The sequence below is a fragment of the Lepidochelys olivacea genome (genome assembly GCF_965140295.1).
Source record: "Lepidochelys olivacea isolate rLepOli2 genome assembly, chromosome: 24".
NCBI lineage: Eukaryota > Metazoa > Chordata > Testudines > Cheloniidae > Lepidochelys > Lepidochelys olivacea.
The window spans coordinates 16,293,058-16,317,284 of record NC_140434.1 but is presented as its reverse complement, the minus strand read 5'-3'; the positions used below and the strand labels follow the sequence as shown (position 1 = coordinate 16,317,284).

At 46.0% G+C, this 24,227-nt stretch overlaps 1 protein-coding gene across 1 annotated transcript in view; it reads left to right on the top strand.

The window, feature by feature from the left end:
* Positions 1 to 5,780: 5,780 nt before the first annotated feature.
* LOC311512789 (uncharacterized protein) overlaps positions 5,781 to 24,227 on the top strand; it is a 51,130-nt gene continuing 32,683 nt past the window's right edge. The window contains exons 1-2 of the mRNA XM_084614158.1: positions 5,781 to 5,995; positions 9,727 to 9,759. Coding sequence (XP_084470284.1) covers positions 5,912 to 5,995; positions 9,727 to 9,759 — 117 coding nt within the window. The 5' untranslated portion in view covers positions 5,781 to 5,911. The remainder of the gene's footprint in view (positions 5,996 to 9,726; positions 9,760 to 24,227) is intronic.

The following is a 24,227-nucleotide window of genomic DNA, read 5'->3' as shown; positions in this document are numbered from 1 at the left end:
GAGTGTCCTTGGCCCCCCAGCCTGGAGGCACTCACAGCAGTTATGCTGAGGATCTGCAACAATATGTTGCAGAGTCAGGCTGCCTGAAACTAAACAAGGCCAAACAGGGTGGATATGGAAGAACAATGGTGAATAAAGCAGCTTTATGTATGGTTTAACAGATGGTACAGAGAACAAGGGAACTAGATGGGAACTGGATTGGCTGGCTATATGGATCCTTAGGGCAGCTTGCTGTTGGATAAGTATGCTGAAGAAAGGATGGATAAAAGCCTGTGTAACTTCCTGCTCTGTGTGCAGGATTTGAGATTCTATTTTCCATGTACCTTCTTTGCAGCTGCAAATAAACTTTTCTGCTTCTCCACCCCGTTGTGATTCTTGGGTGATGCACACCGGGCAACGAACCCCTGCTGTTGCTCGCCTCTGGCCCTGGGTTCCGGCAACAGCTTCTAAGGTGCCACAAGTACTCCTTTTCTTTTTGCGGATACAGACTAACACGGTTGCTACTCTCAAACCAGTCTAATTAGAACTAGTCTTGTCTATCCAAATCCAGTTCTGTATCTTCTGTATCAAGCTGCAAGAGTTTCTTGGACTAATGAATGTTATCTAGTGACTTACAGCAGTGAGACTGTAAAGCAAGACACCTGCGTTCTATTCCCAGTGGTGGTGGGAAGGAGGGGCCTAGTGGTTAATAGATTCATAGCTTTTAAGGACAGAAAGGACTATTAGGATCATCTAGTCTGGCCTCGGGCATAACAGGCCAGTCTCACCCATCATTTCTGCATCAAGCCCATAAGTTATAGACCAATCAGAAATTATCTTTTAAAAAGATATACAGTCTTCAGTCTGGTGAGAAATGCAGGGCTGGGAGTCAGGACGCCTGGGTCCTATTCTCAGTGCTGCGCAGGGTGTAGAATCTAGTAGGTTAAAGCAGTAACTCCTGGATTCTACTTCCAACTGTGGGAGGCAGGAAGCGCACATGGAGGGGCAAGCAGGGGCACTCCCCCTCCCCAATAATCGTCAGGGGCACAGAACTTGTCCAGCCCTGGGGCTGCAGTGGGGAGGAGGGAAGAGTGAGCTCCTCCCGGGACCTGGGCAGCTGTGTGTGGGGGGCACAGAACGTGCCCCCCTCAAAAAAGCGATCAAAGTTAAATTTCTGAGCATTCCCCTGCTGGGAGGGAAGTGAGGTCTAGTGGGTTAGAGCAGGGGGGCCTGGGAGACAGGACTCCTGGGTTCTCTCTCTGACCCTGGGAGGGATACGGTGTTTAGTGGTTAGAGCAGGGCACTAGGGCTCAGCATTCCACACAACAGAGGAAATGTGAGTTTGAAGGAATCTTTAGAAGTGCACAATCGCAGGACATCTGCCTGTCTGTAACACTCAGTAGAGACCATCAAAACCAAACCCTTCTGCACCTTTCAGTCGCGAACGCCCCTTCCTTCCCTTTAAGAAACCCACAAAAGAAAAGCTTCCTGCCCCGTGGAGAGTCAGTCTGTGTAGACTTCAGGGACTGTGTCAGGGACCTGACCCTGGACAGAGATTAACTCTTAGAAGCCACATCTCACCAACATGCAGGTAAGAAAGTACCATACCCCTCAACCCTGCCTCAGTACATCGGAGGCTGGATCAGTACTGGGAATAGGTCCCGTTCACTGGGGCTCTATGGAGCCCTTGATAGTGGTCTATAGGGAGCTGGCTGGTTACATGTTGCTGACACGTCCTATTTCTAGCAGCTAAAACATGGTAATAGGAGCCAGAAACACAAGGAATGTTTTCTGAAAAGTATTTTTTCAGGAAGCAGTTTCTGTAGTTGCCACAGTGACATTATGAAGCCATGAATGGGAGAGTGGGGAGGGCAAGGCACTGGGGAACAGGAGGGCAGACGGGGATGGGAAGGGAGACAGGGTTGGGTATTAGAGACCAGGTGGGGAGATGGGAGGCAGTCAAGGGGCAACCAGAGGGCCGGTGGGGTCAAGCAAGAGGGAACGGGAGGGGAGACAAGGTCCGGTGAGGGGGAATGTGAAGGGAGGTGGGAGCTGGTGGGGCCGGGCAAGGAGAAACAGGAGGGTAGACAGAGGCTTGGAGGGTGGGGACGGTGGTGGCTGGGTGATGGGGAATGAGAAGTCAGGAGTCAAGTGAACAGGAATGAAAGTGGAGATGGGAGGGGAGAAGTTTTCACCTGGAAATGGCCAATGGTCAGAGAGGTGTCTATGAGAGGTGTCTATCCTTCCAGCCTCCCAAGGAACATCTGCCTGTGCCTATGTTGATGTGAGCAGACCGTGTCCTCACGCTACAAACCACTTGTGCTTGCACCTCCACTAACATCCCCACCAGCATGCGGCACCACAGGGCCGTGATCTCAGCTGGGGCTGGGACTGTCTCTCACTATTTGTGTGTCTACCACCTGGCACAATAGGGTCCTCATCTCATCTGCCTCCTAGTCACGACCATAATAGAGATGATAAATAATAATCATAATCTGATCCGGTATGGGAATTCCTACATGCTTTCCCTGGGCTACTTAGTGATACCACCCAGCTCTATGCCACACAGATCCACAGGGAATAACCAGGTAAGGACTGAAAAGGCCAGGACTTGGGGTTCAGTTGTGTACCTCAAACCCTAGAGTACCCGGAGCTGCACAGCCTGCTAGAATCTGGAGAGAAGTCCAGTGGGGAATCAGCAGGAGTGATCCTGAGAACCTCCTACAGCAAGGTATTTTAGAGTGAGTGACCCATGCGAAGAAATGTCCTTTCTGGCTGCTGACGTGGACTGTCCTTGTTACATCACCGTCTCTGAACAGCAAACGGCTAAAGCTCTTGTTCTGAGGTGATGCCCGGTCAGACTCTAAACAGGCTCCTATTGTTTGTCCACTGGACAGTTCATGGGGTTTTAAGAATGGGAACAGTCAGTCATTAAGAGGAGGAAGCAGAACCCATGGCTCTTATCAGCATGAGATCGGTGCCTGCCAGAGGTGAACAAGGGCAGACAGGGAGAACAGGCTGTCAGGTGTGGCTGTGTTTTCAGAAGAGCTCTTGCATGAAAGAGCTGTGCCAACATAGCAATGCTACCGGTGACAGGTGAAAAGTGGGGTGTCCAGCGAGGCAAAGAGCGGCCTCAATAGAAGTTCTTTGTTGTTCTAGGATTGGGTCCCGGTTGTGGGCGGAGAGAGAGAAACAGAGGCCCAGATTCTCAGGTCTTGTTTATACAAGAAAGATACATTATTTGACCAATTTTGTGGGAGTTTAATCTGAGTTAGTTCAACCATGAAAACCCCTGTGTGCAGGCTCTTCTTCCATTCAAATCAGGTTTATGTTGCATTATCCTAATTTTGGAAGGGTTATGAAACCTCCTGCTTAGGGATAAGGATGAGACTTTCATGGGGGCAGATTCTCCCACATTGGGGTTCTTACACCTTCCTTGGAAGCAGTGGGTGCTGGCCAGTGCCGGAGATGGGATACTGGAGGAAATGGCTCTTGGGTCTAATCCAGTCTTGCCATTCCTTTCCTCCAGAAAGCCATTTGCGATTTGCTAGCGGGGGCCAAGAATGGCGGACATCTCTGAGGAGGACGACCTGAGAGCCATGGCTGCGGGAGAGAAGTTCAGGGGAGCATTACTTGGGACGGGAAGACTTGGATAACTCTCAGCCTTCTCTTGCTACACTATTGTCAGCCAGTAAACCAGTAGCTGAGTACACCCAATGGAAGCATACTCCACTGATGTCTTTGCTGTACATAAAGTCTGAGCATGCTTATGTAAGCGGGGAAATAGTCCCGCTCTTGTGGGGAACTTTCCTGGCTTCTGCACGGGCTAGCGAAAGGATCCGAGTCCTCACGCCCACTTCCTTTACCCAGTGGCCTCCCTGCCCTTGAGGACTCCCCTTCCACTCTCCTGTCTGGCAGAGTCCTTGTAACCCCAACAAGGCTGGGCCCAGGATTCCTGGGGGGCTCGACCCCCAACCCTGCTCTGGTCACCTAGGACAGGGGCTAGGGTGTCCCCACTCCGGGGTACTCTCTCTGCACTGGGCACTTCTCTGACCTACTGACCATTACATACAACTTAAAGCAAATACAAGTTATTTAATCAACAATTAATTTTAAAAAGAGTAAGGAAGAATGGGAAAGGTTAAAGGAAACACATCACCCTGCTCTGTGGCAGGGAACATCACAAACAGTGTCTCTGGAACGTCAGGGCAGTTCACAGTCTGTTCCTCGTAAGTCCCAGGCCTTCTTCTCAGGCCCTGGCTGTGCAGCAGGGATGCTGTGGGTTGGACACTTGCTCTGGTGGTGGCCACACGCTCTGAGGCTCTAAGTGGTAGGACCCTTCTGCCCAGTGTCGCCCCCGCCCTGGCGGGGTTACGATCCAAGCCTGGCCTGCAGAGCCTCTTGGCTGAGGCGTCTCCCTGTGCTGGGCCCACTGCCCAGGGTCCCCCTCGCTCTCCCCAGCTGCTCACGCACCCGGCTCCGGACGGCTCCAGACCCAGCTCCACCGCTCGGCCTCTGCACGGCTGCTGCTGCCTCCAGCTCCCTGGGCTGCTTCTTTGGCCCCTCGGGCTCTGGTTGCTGCAGCTCTGCTCCCAGGACAGGGTCTGCTCTCTCTGGGCTGCTTTTCAGGTCCCTCTGGATCTGGCCCAGCTCTGCTCCCCAGCTTAGCTTGGGCCCCTGCTTTCTCCTTAGCTCGGCCCCACTCTGTCTGACCCAGGCAAATCCAGCTCACATGGAGGACGAGGACGGGACCTCCTTGGCCTTCTGACTCCCTGATTAGCCTGCTCGCCCTGTCATTCAGGCTGATCTGGAGCATTGGCCTCTCCCCATTGTTCCTGGGGGCTGTCAGTCTCAGGGTCCTGATTCCCCATCCAACCTTCCCCCTTTTTAGTACTGGCAGCTAGCAACTAAAACACCCCCACTGAATGTTAGTAAGGGGGCAACAGTCCCCTTACACTTGGGAGCGCCTCTGATTTTATTACTTGCTACATTCCTGCCTCCAGGGGTGGCTTTTGGGACTCAGGTTATGGAAGGAGGGTCGCCCAGTGGTTAGAGCATTAGCTTAGGACTCAGGACACGACAGCTCAATCCCCTGTGGTGCCACAGACTCCTGTGTGACCTTGATTACGTTATTGAGTCCTTCTGTGCCTCAGTTTCCCATCTGTAAGACAGGGACAATAGCACTTCCTGTCCTTGCAGGGAGGTTGGAAGGTTAAGGATATGAAAGATTGGGAGATACTTCAGCTGTGGGCGGACATATCTTCACCTACGGTAGACACATCTCTACTGTGGGGGGCAGACCTTTCGCAGAGGGAAAGAAGAAATGTTCATGACCTGAACGAGACAATAAAGTGGCAGGAGTTGCAGGCTGCAAAGTCTGGGCAATCATGGGAGGGTAAAGAGAGACTTGTTGGTTCCACTGGGCAGAACCAGTGGCGCAAGATACTGCGCTTGAGAGAGTAGGGTAAGATCAGGCTCGTGGCCCCTTCAAGGGAACAGCCCGTAGAGCGCAGGGGAAACTGAGAGGCTGCAGGGCTAGGGATGGGCTAGTTGATTAGTTAGCAGAAACGGTGGGCATGGGGATTGGGGCAGATTAGAAAGATAAAGCAGGTTCTGCCTCTCCATGCCAGAAAGGAAAAGATAAGTCACTTTGATAAGTTTAGGGAGAACAACAGTTTATTTTTCCAGCTGAAGTTGGATCCTGGCCTTTGGAAGCAGAAATCAGATTCCACAGGGTGAGTTTTGGTGATAAATGAGCTGTCTGACCTTTCCTTATTGATAAAGGTGATTGGTCTCCTTGACAATGCGGGCATGGAGTTTGGGCAATCAAGCTTGTAATGTCACGTACCACACATGGTATAAATATAGATGCTAAACCCTCGAGCTGCACACTGGGGATATCAGGACCTGGAAGAATCTTTCAGCAGCCAAGATGAAGCTCCAGATTGTGGCTGCCATTCTCCTCGTCACCATCCTTTCCCCAAAGAGAAGCAGCGCGCATCAGGTCAGCGCACAGGTAAGGATGCGATCACTACGAGCAGTATAATACTTTCTATTATAATGCTGGTTTTCTCTGTGAAATGGGATCTGAAATGGCTCCACTTTCCTCTCTGCCCAAAGGTGAATTGTTCTTGGACAGTGTCTTAGCACTGTGCTGAGTTTGAATTGGCCGAGTACAGTAATGGGGGGAGAAGATTAAAGGGTTTTCCTCACTTATTTGGAAAATTCTTTAGATCTGTTATTATGCTTCGATATCCCCAAAGCGCATTTTGTTCCAAAGTTCAGATTCAATGTGTACATATGGTTCAAAGTGGTTTGCGTGCTGGAGAAATAGAGAGGTCCTCACTGATTGACATTAGCTTACTATGCCATTTCCACCACACATTTGGCCAACTTGTGGCCCAGTGGTCAGCGATATGGGCTGGGGGTGGGGTCTCATTCTTTAGAGGCTCAAGCAGAGATGACTTGATCTTGATTCCCAAAAGTGCTGAACATCCTGGGCTGTGCAAAGAACCCCCCTCCCCGACTCCCCACCCCATTCTCTAAAATGTTTGAAAATAACAGAGGATGCTTTGGTTACAGCCCCTTTCCACACCACAAAGGCTGTAATCAGAAACTCTAGGGACATCATACAGCCATATTGCAGAAGGACTAATACGATGGTCCTGACCTTTTTAGTTTAATGAAGACTATTGATCTCTTTGACAATCCAGGGATTGGGTTGGAGCAATCAGGCTTGTAGTGTCAGATATGACACAGGGGATAAATACAGCTGCTAAACTCCCCAGCCACAATGGGGACTTGCTCATCTGGAAGAGCTGTACGGAAGTGATGATGGAAGTCCAGATCATGGCTGCCATTCCGCTCATCTCTGTCCTTTGCCCAAGGGAAGCAGCTCTCTGCCCATAGGAGTGCTGCTGGTAACAATGAAAGCACTGCTAGGAGTGACATACTATTTGTCATAACGATGACTTTTGTAAAATAATAGAAACGTAGAGCTGGAAGGCACCGCAAGAAGTCATCATGTCCAGCTCCCTGCACTGAGGCAGAACCAAGAAACCTAAACCATCCCTGACAGGTGGTGTCCAAAGTTTTCTTAAAAACGTGCAATGATGGGGATTCCACAAGCCTACTCAAGAGTTTAATTACCCTTAGAGTTAGAAAGTTCTTTTTAATATCGAGTCAAAATCTCCCTTGCTGCAATTAAGCCCCCTACTTTTTGCCCTATCTTCAGTGGACACAGAGAACAGTTGATCACAGTCCTCTTTAGAACAACCCTTAATATATTTGAAGACTGTTATCAGGTCCCCCTCCTCAGTCCTCTTGTCTCAATACTAAACATGCCCCATTTTTTAACCTCTCCTCACAGGCCACATTTTCGAAACCTTTTACCATTTTTGTTGCTTTCCTCTGGACTCTCCGATTTGTTTACATCTTTCCTAAAGTGTAGCGCCCAGAACTGAAAACACGGCTCCAACAGAAGCCTCCCCAGTGCGGAGCACAATGGAACAATTACTTCCTGTGTCTTACATTCACCACTCCTGTTAATATATCCCAGAATGATAATAGCCTCTTTTACATCTGTATCACATGTTGACTCATATTCAATTTGTGACTCACAATAACCACCTGATCCTTTTCCGGGTATTACCACCTAGCCAGTTATTCCCTCTTTTGTAGCTGTACATTTGTTTTTTTCTTTCCTAAGAGAAGTACTTTGCACTTGTCTATTGAATTTCATCTAGATGCTTTTGGTCCAATTCTCCAATATGTTAAGGTTATTTTGAATTCTAACCCTCTGCTTGCAACTCCTCCCAGCTTGGTATCATCTGCACATTTTATAAGTGTGTTCTCCACCCCATTATCCAAGTCATTAATGAAAATATGGAATAGTATCAGACCCAGGAGTGACCACTGCAGAACGCCACTAGATACGTCCACCCAGCTTGACAGAGAACCACCGTTACCCAGCCTTTCAACCAGTTGTGCACACACATTATACCAATTTCACCTAGATCATATTTCCCTACTTTGCTTAGGAGAATGTCATAAGTTGGACCTTTCTATTATAATGATGATTTTCTCTGTGAAATACGATCTGAAATGTCTCCCCTTTCCTCTCTGTCCAAAGGTGAATTGCTCAGGGACAGTATCTTAGCATTCCCTGTAGCTGAGTTGGAATTATCTCGGTGTAGTGAGGGGAGAAGATTAGAGGGATTTCCTTGCTTATTCAGAAAATGTTTTGGATCCATTATTGTGCTTAGATATTACAAAAGCAACTATTGTTCCAATCTTCAGCTTCAGTGTTTACATATGGTTCTAAGAGGTTTGTGTGCCGGAGATATAGAGAGGCCCTCACCAATTGACAATAGCTTATCATGCCATTTCCCTCACACAGTTAGCAAAACCTGCAGATCTCATTCTTTGGGGGCGCAATCACTGACGATTTGGACTTGATTCCCAAAAGTGCTGAACAGTTTCAGCTGTGCAATCAACCCTTCCCTCCACGTTCTATATTTTTTGAAAACAACAAACAGGATGCTCAGTCATTTTTGAAAGGAGAAAAATGTAGAACTACTTGAAATTTGTCACTAATCTATTTTATTTTTAACTAAAAATGATTTTTTTTAAAAGAAAAATTTGATGGAAAAATTTGTTTCTTCTGTTTTTTTCAACGAAAATAATGAAAACTAAAAAGAAAAAAAGGCATGAGTTCTATTACATAATTTTCTAGCCACCTTTTCCCCCAATTTTTCCATAAAAATAATGAAAAAGAAAAAGAAAAAAAGTTTTCAGGTTTGTTCTTTGATTCCTCAGACCCATTTTTGCAAATAGATTTGAAATGCTATTTTTCTTTGAAATGTCCCCAAAACACACTTATAATTTTTCAAACAGCTCCAGAAAAGATGAAGGGGGGGGGGAATAAATAAAAAAACCACAAATTCTTTTCATTTCTGATTTTGCAAAACAAAATGACAATATTTTTACAAAAATTCATTTTGAAACATTTAACCAGCTCTAATTCTTATAGTGAAAAGTCAGACTCAAGAAAGGGACTTAGTTCTCAAATTCCAGATTCTGGGGGTCAATCTGAGTACTGAGAAGGAAGTGTAGGAGGGCTGTTTCCCATCGCAGAGCTGTCTGGGGCCATGTCTGAAATACACACTTCTGCTGGCACAGCTCTATAGTATGGGGTGTGAGGAGGTTTGATTCCTGACTGACACGGCTGTGCTGGCAAAAGCCTCTCCCTACTGTAGCTGCAGTTGTAATCAGCACAACTGGGCTTTTGCTGGTATGGTTGAGCCTGGTCTACACTATAAAGTTCTGCCAGTGCAGCTATATCAACGAGCTGTGTGCAAAAATCACCCCTCTTGGGCAACACGGCTATTTTCCTGGAGAATCCCCCGTATAGACGGAACTAGACCAAGAGAAGGTGATTCTGTCAGCATACCGAACATCCATCGGGGAGGTGGAGTGCTGATATTGGCAGAAAAAGACCTTCTGTTGGCGTGCACAGCATGTTCCATCGGGGCAATGCAGCGTAATGCAGACATGACCTTATTTGGCTTTGGGGGGAACATGCTATACTGGCAAAAGCCCACTAGTCTACCGCTAGAGCCACACTGGCCAAGCGCTCCTTGTGTAGAACTGACCTGGGAAAGCTATTGCCATTGTGAGGAATCAGCTACATTGAAATGATCATGGAGAAAGAGCAGGGTGAAATAACTCCTAACTATCTCCTTACAGGATGTCGAGACTCCATTTGAAGAAGCTGTTTCGGTGAGTACTCTAGATTTACTTTATTGTCAGGCTGTCATATTATCTCAGTACCTCTTCGCAAGCCCGAACCCTGAGATTCAGAGTCAACTGGAGTATCCTGGACACATGTTCAAAGACTGGTGCAAAACACAAAGCAATGGACTTCCAAGTCCCATGGGGCATGTAAGTGTCAATCCAAGTGTTCTTTGCAGGTTCAAGTCTCCCAGCATAAAAGTAGACAATTTGCTGGGTTACTGTGGGCTCTGTTCATTATAATCACTTCCCAGGTGGAGTCATACATACTGGGAGCTGTGATATACGGAGAATTCTGTCATTCTGCATCCGAGAGACTGCAGATCATAGTGTCACCATGGGCAATCCCGTACATGGCCTCATCTCTACAAGGGAGCAGATCCCAAGCTGGTGTAAATTAGTGTTGCTCTATCAAAGTAAGTGGAGACAGAACAACAGGGGTAAATCAACCATTGCTCCAGTAAAGTCAGCAGGGCCAGATCCCCTTCTGGTGTAACTTATCCGTAGCTTCATTGGAGTCAACGGGCCAGATTCCAAATGGATGTAAATCAACATTCCTGTGTTGGAGTTCATGGTCCAGGCTAAACCGAGGTCGCTCCATTGGAGGCAGGGCAGGGGTGAGCCGTGTCAGTGATGCTCTGCCTGTGAGTACTGCAAGTTCCTTTTGCTTCAAGAGTCTGTTCTATTAGCCTGATACTTTTAACAGACAGAGGCCAGATTAAATGGCGGAAGCCCATTCCCTTCACGGTTAGGGTTAGCAAATCTATGAAGTGAGAGATCCCTGGCAATCCTAGTCTCTCTTTTATTCATCTGGCTTCCCATCATGTTCAGAATCTGGAGTTTCAGGTGGTGGTCATAGGGCCAGCTATGATTTCTCTCGAGGCATCTAGACAGACTTATGTGCAGTGCTGGGGAGGAGCCAGTGGTCGTGGTACATGTAGATACCAGTGACACAGGGAAGGGGAGGAGAGACGTCCTGGAGGGCAAATTTAGGCTGGTAGGAAAGAGACTGAAATCCAGGACCTCTATGGTGGCATTCTCAGAAATGCTTCCACGTGCAGGGCCAGGTAGGCAGGCAGAGCTTCAGAGTCTCAATGCGTGGATGAGATGACGGTGTAGAGAGGCAGGGTTTAGATTTATTAGGAACTGGGGAAACTTTTGGGATAGGGGGGAGCCTATACAGGAAGGATGGGTTCCACCTAAACCAAGGTGGATCCAGACGGCTGGCACTTAGTTTAAAAATTGCTCTGCAACCTTTTTAATGTTAAGAGATGGGGGCGGGGGGAAAGCCGATTGCTGCAGAGGAGCACGTGGATCGGACAGAGACTTCTCTTACAGGAGGGTCTATTGATAGAGATTCTCTAGGTTTTAGTCGGGAGGAGAGGATGGAAGAGGATAAAGTAGGGGCCAGATCAGATGAGAAACAGTCACATAAAAAAGAATCTGACACATCAGAAAAGGGCAGACAAATAAACAGTGACAAGTTTTTAAAGTGCTTGTACACAAATGCTAGAAGTCTAAATAATAAGATGGGTGAACTAGAGTGCCTCGTGTTAAAGGAGGATATTTACATAATAGGCATCACGGAAAATTGGTGGAATGAGGACAATCAATGGGACACAATCATTCCGGGGTACAATATATATTGGAAGGACAGAACAGGTCGTGCGGGGGTGGGGGGGGGGAGAAAATGTAGAATCAAATGAAGTAAAAATCTTAAATGAATCCACATGTTCCATAGAATCTCTCTGGATAGTAATTCCAGGCTCTAATAAGAATATAACAGTAGGGATCTATTATCGACCACCTGACCAGGACAGCGATAGTGATGATGAAATGCTAAGGGAGATTAGAGAGGCTGCCAAAACAAAGAACTCACTAATAGTGGGGGATTTCAATTATCCCCATGTTGACTGGGTCCATGTCACCTCAGGACGAAATGCAGAGACAAAATTTCTCGATCCTTTAAATGGCGGCTTCTTGGAGCAGCTGGTACAGGAACCCACCAGGGGAGAGGCAACTCTCGATCTAGTCCTGAGTGGGGCGCAGGATCTGGTCCAAGAGGGAACTATAACAGGACCGCTTGGAAACAGTGACCATAATCCACTAACATTTAACATTCCTGTGGTGGGAAGAACACGTCAAGAGCCCAACACTATGGCATTTAATTTCAGAAAAAAGAAAAGGAGGACTTGGGGCACCTTGGAGACTAACCAATTTATTTGAGCATAAGCTGTAGCTCACGAAAGCTCATGCTCAAATAAATTGGTTAGTCTCTAAGGTGCCCCAAGTCCTCCTTTTCTTTTTGCGAATACAGACTAACACGGCTGTTACTCTGAAACCTGAAATTTCAGAAAAGGGAACTATTCAAAAATGAGGGGGTTAGTTAAACAGAAATTAAAAGGTTCAGTGAATAGAGTGAAATCCCTGCAAGCTGCATGGACACTTTTCAAAGACACCATAATAGAGGCCCAACTTAAATGTAAATCCAAATTAAAAAACACAGTAAAAGAACTAAAAAAGAGCCTCTGTGGCTTAACAACCATGTAGAAGAAGCAGTGAGAGATAAAAAGGCATCTTTTAAAAAGTGGAAGGCAAATCCTAGTGAGGTAAATAGAAAGGAGCATAAACTCTGCCAAATTAAGTGTAAAAATGTAATAAGAAAAGCCAAAAAGGAGTTTGAAGAACAACTAGCCAAAAACTCAAAAGGTAAGAACAAAATGTTTTTTAAGTACATCAGAAGCAGGAAGCCTGCTAAACAACCAGTGGGACCCCTGGACGATTGAGATACAAAAGGAGCACTTAGAATCATAGAATCATAGAATCATAGAATATCAGGGTTGGAAGGGACCTCAGGAGGTATCTAGTCCAACCCCCTGCTCAAAGCAGGACCAATTCCCAGTTAAATCATCCCAGCCAGGGCTTTGTCAAGCCTGACCTTAAAAACCTCTAAGGAAGGAAATTCTACCACCTCCCTAGGTAACGCATTCCAGTGTTTCACCACCCTCTTAGTGAAAAAGTTTTTCCTAATATCCAATCTAAACCTCCCCCACTGCAACTTGAGACCATTACTCCTCGTTCTGTCATCTGCTACCATTGAGAACAGTCTAGAGCCATCCTCTTTGGAACCCCCTTTCAGGTAGTTGAAAGCAGCTATCAAATCCCCCCTCATTCTTCTCTTCTGCAGGCTAAACAATCCCAGCTTCCTCAGCCTCTCCTCATAACTCATGTGTTCCAGTCCCCTAATCATTTTTGTTGCCCTTCGCTGGACTCTCTCCAATTTATCCACATCCTTCTTGAAGTGTGGGGCCCAAAACTGGACACAGTACTCCAGATGAGGCCTCACCAATGTCGAATAGAGGGGGACGATCACGTCCCTCGATCTGCTCGCTATGCCCCTACTTATACATCCCAAAATGCCATTGGCCTTCTTGGCAACAAGGGCACACTGCTGACTCATATCCAGCTTCTCGTCCACTGTCACCCCTAGGTCCTTTTCCGCAGACAAACTTAAAGACAATAAAGTCATTGCAGAGAAACTAAATGAATGCTTTGCTTTAGTCTTCACGGCTGAGGATGTTTGGAAGATTCTCAAACCTGAGCCATCTTTTGCAGGTGACAAATCTGAGAAATTGTCACAGACTGAAGTGTCACTAGAGGAGGTTTTGGAATTAATTGATAAACTTAACAGTAACAAGTCACCAGGACCAGATGGCATTCACCCAAGAGTTCTGAAAGAACTCCAATGTGAAATTGCGGAACTATTAACTAGGGTTTGGAACCTGTCCTTTAAATCAGCTTCTGTACCCAATGACTGGAGGATAGCTAATGTAATGCCACTATTTAAGAAGAGCTCTAGAGGTGATCCCAGCAATTACACACCGGTTAGTCTATCGTCAGTACTGGGCAAATTAGTTGAAACAATTGTAAAAAGTAAAAGTGTCCAGACACATAGAAGAACATAAATGGTTGGGCAAAAGTCAACATGGTTTCTGTGAAGGGAAATAGTGTCTTACTAACCTTTTAGGGCACGTCTTCACTACCCACCGGCTCGGCGGGTAGTGATCGATCTATCGGGGACGCGATAAATCACGTCTAGACGCGATAAATCACGTCTAGACGCGATAAATAGATCCCTGAATCGACGCCTGTACTCCACCTCGGCAGGAGGAGTAAGCGGAGTCGACGGGGGAGCTGTCGCGGTCGACTTGCCACTGTGAGGACGGCCAGGTAACTCAAACTAAGATACTTTGACTTCAGCTACGCAAATAGCGTAGCGGAAGTTGTGTATCTTAGTTCGAACCCCCGCCCCCAGTGCAGCCCAGGCCTTAGAGTTCTTTGAAGGGGTCAACAAACATGTAGACAAGGGGGATCCAGTGGACACAGTGTACTTAGATTTTCAGAAAGCCTTTGACAAGGTCCCTCCCCAAAGGCTCTTATGTAAATTAAGTTGTCATGGGATAAGAGGGAAGATCCTCTCATGGATTGAGAACTGGTTAAAAGACAGGGAACAAAGGGTAGGAATAAATGGTAAATTTTCAGAATGGAGAGGGGTAACTAGTGGTGTTCCCCAAGGGTCAGTCCTAGGACCAATCCTATTCAATTTATTCATAAATGATCTGGAGAAAGGGGTAAACAATGAGGTGGCAAAGTTTGCAGATGATACTAAACTGCTCAAGATAGTTAAGACCAAAGCAGACTGTGAAGAACTTTAAAAAGATCTCACCAAACTAAGTGATTGGGCAACAAAATGGCAAATGAAATTTAATGTGGATAAATGTAAAGTAATGCATATTGGAAAAAATAACCCCAACTATACATACAATATGATGGGGGCTAATTTAGCTACAACTAATCAGGAAAAAGATCTTGGAGTCATTGTGGATAGTTCTCTGAAGACATCCATGCAGTGTGCAGCAGCAGTCAAAAAAGCAAACAAATCATTAAAAAAGGCATAGAGAATAAGACGGAGAATATCTTGAATACCGCATACAGATGTTGTCTCCTCATCTCAGAAAAGATATACTGGCATTGGAAAAGGTTCAGAGAAGGGCAACTAAAATGATTAGGGGTTTAGAACGGGTCCCATAGGAGGAGAGATTAAAGACGCTAGGACTTTTCAGCTTGGAAAAGAGGAGACTAAGGGGGGATATGATAGAGATCTATAAAATCATGAGTGGTTTGGAGAAAGTGAATAAAGAAAAGTTATTTACTTGTTCCCATAATATAAGAACTAGGGGCCACCATATGAAATTAATGGGCAGCAGATTTAAAACAAATAAAAGGAAGTTGTTCTTCACACAGCACACAGTCAACCTGTGGAACTCCCTGCCTGAGGAGGTTGTGAAGGCTAGGACTATGAGAGGGTTTAAAAGAGAACTGGATAAATTCATAGAGGTTAAGTCCATTAATGGCTATTAGCCAGTATGGGTAAGGAATGGTGTCCCTAGCCTCTGTTTGTCAGAGGGTGGAGATGGATGGCCGGGGAGAGATCACTTGATCATTGCCTGTTAGGTTCACTCCCTCTGGGGAACCTGGCATTGGCCACTGTTGGTAGATGGGATACTGGGCTGGATAGACCTTTGGTCTGACTCAGGATGGCCATTCTTATGTACTTATGATTATAGACCCCATCCACACCATAAAAACTATGTTCAGAAACTCTAGGGAGAGTATATAGCCATATTACACCGGGAGGTAAATCAACTCTGACCGTTCCTCATTGACAAAGGCCATTGGTCTCTTTAACAAACAAGGTGTTGGGTTTGCGCAATCAGGCTTGTAACGTCATAGACGACTCATGGTATCAATGGAGCTGCTAAACCTCCCCAGCCTGAAAGCGGATTTCATAATCGGAAGAAACAAACAGAAACCAACATTAAGCTCCAAATCATGGCTGCCTTTACCCCCATCTCCACCCTTTACCGAAAGGGAAGCAGTGCTTTGCCGGTAGAAGCTCTGCTGGTAAAAGTGAAAGTACTACTAGGATTAATACTTTATATTAGAAAGATGATTTTCTCTGTGATATATTAACATAAATGTCTCCTTTTTCTCTCTACCCAATGGTGAATTGTTCTGTGATGATCTCTTGGCATTCCCTGTAGCTGAGCTTGAATTGTCTGAGGCCCCATCTATCCTGAATACTCACATTGATATCTCTGTCTCTCATGAGCATGATGCATGATGTCTCTCATGAGCATGAAAAATCCACACCCCTGATAGTAGCAGCTATCCCGACCAAATCCTCATTGCAGACAGTGCTAGCTAGCCGGAAGAATTTTACACTCAACCTAGGTACTGCTCCATGGGAATGTGGATTAACTATAGCGACAGGAGAACCCCTCCCGTCACGGTAGCGAGTGTTTACACTGAAGTGCTTCAGTGTGCAAATTTAGCGCTGCACGGTGTTGCTGTAGCGTTTTAAGTGTAGAAAGATCCTGAGTAACAGCAGGGCGGGGAGGAGGCTGAAGGGTTTTCATCACATATTAAGAAAACTGTCTAGATGTTATTGTGCTCAGATATCTCAAAAGCAGCTTTTGTTCCAAATTTCAGACTTGATGTGTACATGTATGGTTAAAAGTGGTTTGTGTGCAGAAGACAGAGAGAGGCTCTCACTGACTGACAACAGTTTACTCTGCCATGTCCTTCCACATTTAGGCCAACAAGTGCAGCAGTGGTCAGTGATTCAGGAGGTCTCATTCTTTGCGGGCTCGAGCATTTTGAAACATTATTGAAATAAATGAAAACTAAAACAAAAAAGTTCTGAGTTGTGTCATTTGATTCCCAAGATCCATTTTTGGAAATAGAGTTGAAATGTAGTTTTTCATTGAAAAATCCCAAAAAGTTTCTATAATTTTTCAAGTAGCTCCAGTAAAAAAGAAAGAAGCGGGGGGAGGGGGAAGTAAATGAAAAAATGTCAAACTTTTTCATTTTTGATTCTATCAAACAATGAATTTGTTCTCTGGAAAAAAAATGACAATTTTATAACAAATATTCACTTTGAAAAAATTGAACCAGATCTAATACTTATCTTGAAAAGTCAGACTGAAGAAAGGGAGTTCCCAAATTCCAGATTCTCACATTGGTACCTTCTTTGCATTTTGTCAAATCTGCAGCGAAAGTGTTCTTGAAATGAACAACGTGTGCTGAGTCGTCATCCGAGACTGCTATAACATGAAATATATATGGCAGAATGCGGGTAAAACAAAGAGACATACAATCTCGCACAAGGAGTTCAGTCAGAAATTCAATTAGTGCATTTTCTTTTTTTTTGAAGAAGTGTCACGAGCATGGAATCATATCCTCTGGAATGGTGGCCAAAGCATGAAGGGCCATACGAAGGGCCTCTTCTTATTTACAATGTCACCTGAAAGTGAGAAGCAGGCAGCATTATCTCCTGTAAATGAAAACAAACTTCTTTGTCTTAGAAATTGGCTGAACAAGAAGTAGGATTGAGTGGAGTTGTAGGCTCGAAAGTTTTACATGGTTTTGTTTTTGAGTGCAGTTATTTTAAAATAAAATCTACCTTTGAAAGTTTCACTTTCACATGAAAGAGATTGCATGACAGTACTTGCATGAGGTGAATTGAAAAATACTATTTCTTTAGATTGGAAGGACAGAACAGGTCGGACTGGTGAGGGAGTGGCACTAGAAAATCCCCCACGCTGCATGGAAACTTTGTAAAGACACCATAATGCAGGCTCAACTTCAATGTATCCCCCAAATTAAAAAACATAATTAGAGAATCCTAAAAGTGCCACCATGGCGAAACAAAGTCAAAGAAGCACTGAGAGGCAAAAGGCATCCTTTAAAAAGTGGAAGTTAAATACTACTGAGGAAAATAGAAAGGAGAATAAACTCTGGCAAGTGAAATGTAAAAATACAATTAGGAAGGTCAAAAAAGAATTTGAAGAACAACTAACAAAAGACTCAAAAAGTAACAGCTAAACGTTTTGAAGTAGATCAGAAGCAGGAAGCTGCTAAACAACCGGTGGTGCCACTGGACGATTGAGATGCTAAAGGAGCACTCAAGGACGATAAAGCCATTGCGGAGAAACGAAATAAATTCTTTGCGTCGGTCTTCACGGCTGAGGATGTGAGGGAGATTCCCAAACCAGAGCCATTCTTTTTAGGTGACAAATCTGAGGAACTGTCCCAGATTGAGGTATCATTAGAGGAGCTTTTGGAACAGATTGAAAAATTAAAGAGTAATAAGTCACCAGGACCAGATGGCATTCACTCAAGTGTTCTCTTAGAACTCAAATGTGAAATTGCAGAACTAATAACTGTGGTACGTAACCTATCATTTCAATCACCTTCTGTACAAGATGACTGGAGGGTAGCTAACGTGACGCCAATTTTTAAAAAAGACTCGAGAGGTGATCCCGGCAATTACAGGCTGGTAAGCCTAACTTGAGTGCCGGGCAAGCTGGTTGAAACCGTAGTAAAGGACAGAATTACCGGACACCTAGATGAACACAATTTGTTGGGGGAAGAGTCCACATGGTTTTTGTAAAGAGCAATCATGCCTTACCCATCTACTAGAATTCTTTGAGGGGGGTCAACAAGCACGTGGACAAGGGGGAATCCAGTGGATATAGTGTACTTAGATTTCCAGAAAGTCTTTAACAAGCTCCCTCATCGAAGGTTCTTAAGCAAAGTAAGATGTCATGGGAGAAGAGGGAAGGTCCTCTCATGGATCAGCAACTGGTTAAAAGATAGGAAACAAAGGGCAGGAATAAATGGTCAATTTTCAGTCAAGAGTGGTATCCTGCAGGGATGTGTACTTGGACCAGTACTACTCACCATATTCATAAACAATCTGGAAAAAGGGATCATAGAATCATAGAATCATAGAATATCAGGGTTGGAAGGGACCCCAGAAGGTCATCTAGTCCAACCCCCTGCTCAAAGCAGGACCAATTCCCAGTTAAATCATCCAGCCAGGGCTTTGTCAAGCCTGACCTTAAAAACCTCTAAGGAAGGAGATTCTACCACCTCCCTAGGTAACGCATTCCAGTGTTTCACCACCCTCTTAGTGAAAAAGTTTTTCCTAATATTCAATCTAAACCTCCCCCACTGCAACTTGAGACCATTACTCCTCGTTCTGTCATCTGCTACCATTGAGAACAGTCTAGAGCCATCCTCTTTGGAACCCCCTTTCAGGTAGTTGAAAGCAGCTATCAAATCCCCCCTCATTCTTCTCTTCTGCAGGCTAAACAATCCCAGCTCCCTCAGCCTCTCCTCATAAGTCATGTGTTCCAGTCCCCTAATCATTTTTGTTGCCCTTCGCTGGACTCTCTCCAATTTATCCACATCCTTCTTGAAGTGTGGGGCCCAAAACTGGACACAGTACTCCAGATGAGGCCTCACCAATGTCGAATAGAGGGGAACGATCACGTCCCTCGATCTGCTCGCTATGCCCCTACTTATACATCCCAAAATGCCATTGGCCTTCTTGGCAACAAGGGCACACTGCTGACTCATATCCAGCTTCTCGTCCACTGTCACCCCTAGGTCCGTTTCTGCAGAACTGCTGCCTAGCCATTCGGTCCCTAGTCTGTAGCTGTGCATTGGGTTCTTCCGTCCTAAGTGCAGGACCCTGCACTTATCCTTATTGAACCTCATCAGATTCCTTTTGGCCCAATCTTCCAATTGGTCTAGGTCCTTCTGTATCCTATCCCTCCCCTCCAGCGTATCTACCACTCCTCCCAGTTTAGTATCATCCGCAAATTTGCTGAGAGTGCAATCCACACCATCCTCCAGATCATTTATGAAGATATTGAATAAAACCGGCCCCAGGACCGACCCTTGGGGCACTCCACTTGATACCGGCTGCCAACTAGACATGGAGCCATTGATCACTACCCGTTGAGCCCGACAATTTAGCCAGCTTTCTACCCACCTTATAGCGCATTCATCCAGCCCATACTTCCTTAACTTGCTGACAAGAATACTATGGGAGACCGTGTCAAAAGCTTTGCTAAAGTCAAGAAACAATACATCCACTGCTTTCCCTTCATCCACAGAACCAGTAATCTCATCATAAAAGGTGATTAGATTAGTCAGGCATGACCTTCCCTTGGTGAATCCATGCTGGCTGTTCCTGATCACTTTCCTCTCATGCAAGTGCTTCAGGATTGATTCTTTGAGGACCTGCTCCATGATTTTTCCAGGGACTGAGGTGAGGCTGACTGGCCTGTAGTTCCCAGGATCTTCCTTCTTCCCTTTTTTAAAGATTGGCACTACATTAGCCTTTTTCCAGTCATCCGGGACTTCCCCGGTTCGCCACGAGTTTTCAAAGATAATGGCCAGTGGCTCTGCAATCACAGCCGCCAATTCCTTCAGCACTCTCGGATGCAACTCGTCCGGCCCCATGGACTTGTGCACGTCCAGCTTTTCTAAATAGTCCCTAACCGCCTCTATCTCCACAGAGGGCTGGCCATCTCTTCCGCATTTTGTGATGCCCAGCGCAGCAGTCTGGGAGCTGACCTTGTTAGTGAAAACAGAGGCAAAAAAAGCATTGAGTACATTAGCTTTTTCCACATCCTCTGTCACTAGGTTGCCTCCCTCATTCAGTAAGGGGCCCACACATTCCTTGGCTTTCTTCTTGTTGCCAACATACCTGAAGAAACCCTTCTTGTTACTCTTGACATCTCTGGCTAGCTGCAGCTCCAGGTGCGATTTGGCCCTCCTGATAACATTCCTACATGCCCGAGCAATATTTTTATACTCTTCCCTGGTCATATGTCCAACCTTCCACTTCTTGTAAGCTTCTTTTTTATGTTTAAGATCCGCTAGGATTTCACCATTAAGCCAAGTTGGTCGCCTGCCATATTTACTATTCTTTCGACTCATCGGGATGGTTTGTCCCTGTAACCTCAACAGGGATTCCTTGAAATACAGCCAGCTCTCCTGGACTCCTTTCCCCTTCAAGTTAGTCCCCCAGGGGATCCTGGCCATCCGTTCCCTGAGGGAGTCGAAGTCTGCTTTCCTGAAGTCCAGGGTCCGTATCCTGCTGCTTACCTTTGTTCCCTGCGTCAGGATCCTGAACTCAACCAACTCATGGTCACTGCCTCCCAGATTCCCATCCACTTTTGCTTCCCCCACTAATTCTACCCGGTTTGTGAGCAGCAGGTCAAGAAAAGCACCCCCCCTAGTTGGCTCCTCTAGCACTTGCGCCAGGAAATTGTCCCCTACGCTTTCCAAAAACTTCCTGGATTGTCTATGCACCGCTGTATTGCTCTCCCAGCAGATATCAGGAAAATTAAAGTCACCCATGAGAATCAGGGCATGCGATCTAGTAGCTTCCGTGAGCTGCCGGAAGAAAGCCTCATCCACCTCATCCCCCTGGTCCGGTGGTCTATAGCAGACTCCCACCACTACATCACTCTTGTTGCACACACTTCTAAACTTAATCCAGAGACACTCAGGTTTTTCTGCAGTTTCGTACCGGAGCTCTGAGCAGTCATACTGCTCCCTTACATACAGTGCTACTCCCCCACCTTTTCTGCCCTGCCTGTCCTTCCTGAACAGTTTATAACCATCCATGACAGTACTCCAGTCATATGAGTTATCCCACCAAGTCTCTGTTATTCCGATCACGTCATAGTTCCTTGACATCACCAGGACCTCCAGTTCTCCCTGCTTGTTTCCAAGGCTTTGTGCATTTGTATATAAGCACTTGAGATAACCTGTTGATCGCCCCTCATTGCCAGTATGAGGCAGGAGCCCTCCCCTCACAGACATTCCTGCCTGTGCTTCCTCCCGGTATCCCGCTTTCCCACTTACCTCAGGGCTTTGGTCTCCTTCCCCCGGTGAACCTAGTTTAAAGCCCTCCTCACTAGGTTAGCCAGCCTGCTGGCAAAGATGCTCTTCCCTCTCTTCGTAAGATGGAGCCCGTCTCTACCCAGCACTCCTCCTTCATGGAACACCATCCCATGGTCAAAGAAACCAAAGCCTTCTCTCCGACACCATCTGCGTAGCCATTCGTTGACTTCCACGATTCGACGCTCCCTACCTAGGCCTTTTCCTTCCACGGGGAGGATGGACGAGAACACCACTTGCGCCTCCAACTCCTTTATTCTTCTTCCTAGAGCCACATAGTCCGCAGTGATCAAACAGTGAGGTGGCAAAATTTGCAGATGATAAATATCTTGAGCAGTTTTGTAAGTCCAAAGCAGACTGCGAAGAGTTACAAAGGGATCTCACAAAAACTGGGTGACTGGGCAACAAAATGGCAGATGAACTTCATTATTGATAAATGCGAAGTAATGCACATGGGAAAACAAAATCCCAACTATAATATAAAATAATAGGATCTGAATTAGCTGTTGCCACTCAAGAAAGATTTTTTTTCCAATGAAAATTATGAAAAATAGAACTAAAAATGTTTTGAATTTTGTTGATTCCCCAGAGTCCTATTTGCAAATAGTGTTCCAATGCTATTTTTCTTGGAAATTTGCCACAAACAAACTTATAATTTTTCAAAGAGCTCCATCAAAGAAAAAAGGGGGGAAAAATGAAAAAATGAAAACCTTTTCATTTCTGATTTTGTCAAAAAAAGAAGTGATTAATTTTCTGGTAAAAAAGTGACAATTTGCTTGCAAAAATTCATTACGAAAAATGTTGATCATCTCTATTTCTTATCTTGAGGGATCAGAGTCACGAAAGGAAGCTCCCATATTCCAGGTTAATCTCCGCCCTGAGAAGCAAGGATAGGGGGACGGTTTCCCATCGCAGAGCTGTCTGGGGCCATGTCTACAATATGGACTTCGGCTGGCATAGCTCGATCCGTATGGGGTGTGAAGAAGTTTGATTCCTTACGACATAGCTGCACTGGCAAAAGTCATAAAATCATAGAAGATTAGGGTTGGAAGAGACCTCAGAAGGTCATCTGGTCCAACCCCCTACTCAAAGCTGGACCAATCCCCAGTTAAATCATCCCAGCCAGGGCTTTGTCAAGCTGGGCCTTAAGAACCTCTAAGGATGGAGATTCCACCACCTCCCTACGGAACCCAGTCCAGTGCTTCACCACCCTCCTAGTGAAATAGTGTTTCCTAATATCCAACCTAGACCTCCCCCACTGCAACTTGAGACCATTCCTCCTTGTTCTGTCGTCTTCTACCATCAATGAGAATAGCTGAGCTCCATCCTCTTTGGAACCCCCCTGCAGGTAGTTGAAGGCTGCTATAAAATCCCCGCTCACTCTTCTCTTCTGCAGACTAAACAAGCCCAGTTCCCTCAGCCTCTCCTCGTAAATCCCCTGCCCCAGCCCCCTAATCATTTTCATTGCTCTCCGCTGTAGTCTCTCTAATTTGCCTACATCCTTTCTGTAGTGGGGGCCCCAAAACTGGACGCAATCCTCCAGATGTGGCCTCACCAGTGCTGAATAGAGGGGAATAATCACTTCCCTCAATCTGCTGGCAGTGTTCCTACTAATGCAGCCCAAGATCCTGTCAGCCTTCTTGGCAACAAGGGCACACTGCTGACTCATATCCAGCTTCTCATCATCTCATATCCAGCTTCTCATCACCTGCAATCCCCAGGTCCTTTTCTGCAGAACTGCTACTTAGCCTGTCAGTCCCCAGGCAGTAGCGGTGCATGGGATTCTTCCGTCCTAAGTGCAGGACTCTGCACTGGTCCTTGTTGAACCTCATCAGATTTCTTTTGGCACAATCCTCCAATTTGTCTAGGTCCCTCTGGACCCTATCCCTACCCTCCAGCATATCTACCTCTCCCCGCACCTTTGTGTCATCTCTGAACTTGCGGAGGGTGCAATCCATCCCATCATCCAGATCATTAATAAAGACATTGAACAAAACAGGCCCCAGGACCGGCCCCTGGGACACTCTGCTTGATGCCGGCTGCCAACTAGACATCCAGCCGTTGATCACTACCCGTTGAGCCCGACTATCTAGCCAGCTTTCTATCCACCTCATAGTCCATTCATCCTATCCGTACCTCTTTAACTTGCTAGCAAGAATACTGTGGGAGACCGTAGCAAAAGCTTTGCTAAAGTCAAGATATGTCATGTCCACTGTTTTCCCCATATCCAGAGAGCCAGTTATCTCATCATAGAAGGCAATCAGGTTGGTCAGGCCTGACTATTGTAACTGCAGTTATAACCAGCAAAACTGCTTTTGCTGGTATTGCTGGGCCTGGTGTACACTTCAGTGTTCGGCCAGTGTCTCTATATCAGCTAGCAGTGTGAAAAACGCTATGCTGAAAAATCCCCAGGATAGAGGCAACTAGACCGACACAAGGGTGAGTCTCTCAGCTTCCTGAACATCAAGTGGGGAGGTGGTCTTATTATGTCGGAACAAGTCCTTAAGTCAACATATGCAGCCTTACTCTAGGGACTATGCAGCCATAGGCTCTGTAGTGTAGACATGGCCTCATTTCCCTTTCAAGGAGAATATGCTATACCAGCAAAAGCACACGAGTGTACTGGTAGA